General features: G+C 37.2%; 1 protein-coding gene across 1 annotated transcript; it reads left to right on the top strand.

The window, feature by feature from the left end:
• The first annotated feature begins 835 nt into the window (after window positions 1-835).
• Window positions 836-2,798, top strand: mrpl52 (mitochondrial ribosomal protein L52). The gene is made up of 5 exons (XM_079258007.1): window positions 836-881; window positions 1,184-1,253; window positions 1,751-1,818; window positions 2,346-2,410; window positions 2,496-2,798. The coding sequence occupies exons 1-5, from the start codon at window positions 848-850 to the stop codon at window positions 2,646-2,648; spliced, it is 390 nt and encodes a 129-aa protein (XP_079114133.1). The 5' UTR covers window positions 836-847; the 3' UTR covers window positions 2,649-2,798.
• The last annotated feature ends 261 nt before the right edge of the window (window positions 2,799-3,059 follow it).

Genomic DNA, 3,059 nt, shown 5'->3' on the forward strand with positions numbered 1-3,059 from the left:
TGGTTTAGTATAGAATATGATTTGTTTGCATCATCACTTATGCATTAATGCTTGTGTTGCATCATCTGCCTGCAGCTATACTCACTTGGTAAGTTTAATTTAAATTGATATATTCCAAAAGATCATCACATTTCCAGCGTTTTAGATAACTACATGTCTGTTAAAGTACATCTTTTAATTTGGTCAGAATGATAATGTTTTTATCTTTGTTTTTTTTTTTTTTTTCCTCAGGTCTGAGAGTTTAATTTTGATGTTAGACTTTAAGGTAAGCTTAAGAAATAGTACAACTTTATCAAAAATGACAAAATAACATAATGTGGCAAGAGTTTACATGGGTGTTTCTCCATTCTGGTCCTCAAGCCCTGCCGCTCTGCATGTTTTAGACTTTTTCACACTTGAACACACCTGGTGGTAATGAATGGCTCATTACAGGCTTAAACAAAACAAAACAAACACAAATCTTTAGGAGGAGGTTTATTAATCTTAATATGGTGTACTGAGGATTAAGAAAACATCTAAAACATGCAGCGTAGTGGTACTTGAGAACTGGAATTGAGAAACACTGTCTCACACTGTCTCACACACTGTCTCACACGACTGACCCACGAAAGTTGTAACATCCTATTCTGTGTAAAAGCTTACAAGAAGGCAAAGGTGGACCTGAGATGGAGTCCATCAAGGGTGCATAGCTGCAAAAATGAATGAATGAATCAATAAATAAATTTAAAAATACAACAACAATAATAATAATAATAATTAGTGAAAAAACAAAACAACAACAACAACAAAAGGACCTCAGTGTGACTTCAGCGCCGCCTGCTGGCTAACACGGGATTCTTCAGCCAACATGGCGGCCTCTGTTAGGACTTTGTGCCGTTCAGGTGAGGCAGAGGTTATTCACCAAATCCTTTGCCTGTGTGTTTGTTGTCTAATTAAGTAGCAAAGAGGAAAATAATGGCTGTTACTCTCTGTTTATACCGTAATACTGTTTGAAACAGAGTTCGCTGTATTAACAAATGACTACTGTAGGCTAAAAATGCTAATGCTAACTGTTGTGTGAACTGTAATAGTTGTTGTTCAGGGGAATAAAATGCTCGTAAACAAGGCAAGGACGTGTTAAAATCTCTGCTGTGAACTTTGTGTGATGGGATGTGTCATGATATTCTTTATGTTGTGTTTTTAGTGTTGATGCATCCTGGCAGACGGCTCAGTACAACATGTGGAGTACAAGCTGGAGAGAAATGGAGAAAAGAGTACGTTTTCATCCTCCGCCTAAATCCATGAGCATTTCCCCAGTTTTAAAGAAAGTTAGTTGGATTTGCTCGAAATTTTGAGTTGATTTTATTTCCTTTCGTTTTCCATCATTCCATTAAAATTACTTAAGAATTCAGCGTAGTAATTGTGATGTAATTTTGTAATTAAACACCTTGAGGACACTGAAAGCATCCCGCAGAAGATCCACTGTTTAATTATAAGTGAATTATTAATTTGTTTTTAAAAAATTTGCATATGAATCTTATATGACCATACTCTTAACAGTGTGTGATTTTATATAAATTTGTCTGTAGCTTTTGCAATATTATACACAATCTTTTGATAGTTCATCTATCAATCACTACTAATGGGAATATTTGTTGCTGTTATTTGAGTTTGATTTAAGTTACAATAAATCAAATGTGCATCTAACAAATACACTGTAAAATTCAGTTTTATTTCTGGAGATGCTGTAACTTCATGTATTTGCTTGCAGACATGGACTTGCTAGAAGTGGCACAGAATATGGACCTCTTACAGATCTGCCAGATTGGTCTTTTGCAGGTATTTATCAAAGCATTCCCTTTTAGTGGCTTCAATTCTTTGAGTATTGTACAAGTTGTTACAAATGTGAAAAGGTTGCACACCTGTCCAGGTTTTGTAATATGGATTTCCATGCCCAGCCCACTACCAGACCACAACTTTCAACTGCTATTTTAGGCCAAAGCTCGGTGTCTTTTTAAATACTTTGTAAATGGTTGTGGAAGTTTATTTATTTATGGTTCAGATCATTCCAGGCAGGGATCCTTAATCCTGGTCCTCGAGGCCCGGCGTCCTGCAGGCTTTCCAAGTGTCCCTGCTGCAGCACACCTGATTCATATCAATGTGTATTTAGCAGACATGTGCAGAGCTTTTCTGAATCAGGTGTGTTCAAGCATAGACATTTGGAAATCCTGCAGGACACTGGCCCTCGAGGGCCAGGATGGAGGATCCCTGCCTTCAGGGTTAAATACATTTAGAAAAAAATATACACTTGTTTCACATGTTTTAAAAATTCAGTGTCACATTTGTGTATACTTGTTTGTACTCAGATGGACGACCAGCGCCTCCAATGAAAGGCCAGCTGAAACGAAGGCAAGAAAGAGAAGCTCTATCTGTACGTATCACAATAAAAACTTTTTCACCCTCTTTATCCGTTTAGCCATCCCTCTCACTATTCTGTTCTCAAATGTTTTTCTCAGAGACGTATTGTGATGCTGAACTCGGAAATAGACAAGGGAATCCAGACCTGGGAGGAGAAGCAGAATGAGGCCAAGCGAATCGAGGAGCACAAAAAATCTCAGTTACTTAAACCCAAAGGGAAACTACTGATGAAGAAGAAAGCCACAGTTTAGGAACAGTTTATTAGATAATTGTCCATTTTCTGTACTTGCTTCATACTGTTGAATGTCTATTATTAATATATTCATCTGGGGTTGTGACTTTACTCTTCAGTGGTTTTTTTTTTTGGCTATATTCATGCAATAAATGTAATGTTTGATTTATTCTAAGCTGCTGAGTTCTTGTTTTTTCTGGCTGCTTGATGTAGAAGTTGGCAAAAGACTGTTTTATTCACCAGGTGGCAGCATTTCTCTTTTATAAAACCAGTCTGAAGTCCTGCATGCTAATTTTTCTGGTGTTGGACTTGGATGAGTTTTGTTGGGCTGGCAGAGGAAGGGAGGAGCTGGCAAACATAAAGCAGCACTGATTCAGGTCCTCACTGTATGTTTTAGAGTAAAGTTATTAATTTAAATACATTCAGTCCA

This window comes from Telmatherina bonti (genome assembly GCF_933228915.1).
Source record: "Telmatherina bonti genome assembly, chromosome: 18".
Classification (NCBI taxonomy): domain Eukaryota; kingdom Metazoa; phylum Chordata; class Actinopteri; order Atheriniformes; family Telmatherinidae; genus Telmatherina; species Telmatherina bonti.

Excerpts from the sequence above, each read along its gene's own strand:
- mrpl52 (XM_079258007.1), top strand. The coding sequence starts at position 848 with ATGGCGGCCTCTGTTAGGACTTTGTGCCGTTCAG. Across the intron at positions 882-1,183 it reads TAGGACTTTGTGCCGTTCAG|TGTTGATGCATCCTGGCAGA; the intron begins GTGAGGCAGAGG and ends TTGTGTTTTTAG. Across the intron at positions 1,254-1,750 it reads GGAGAGAAATGGAGAAAAGA|ACATGGACTTGCTAGAAGTG; the intron begins GTACGTTTTCAT and ends ATTTGCTTGCAG.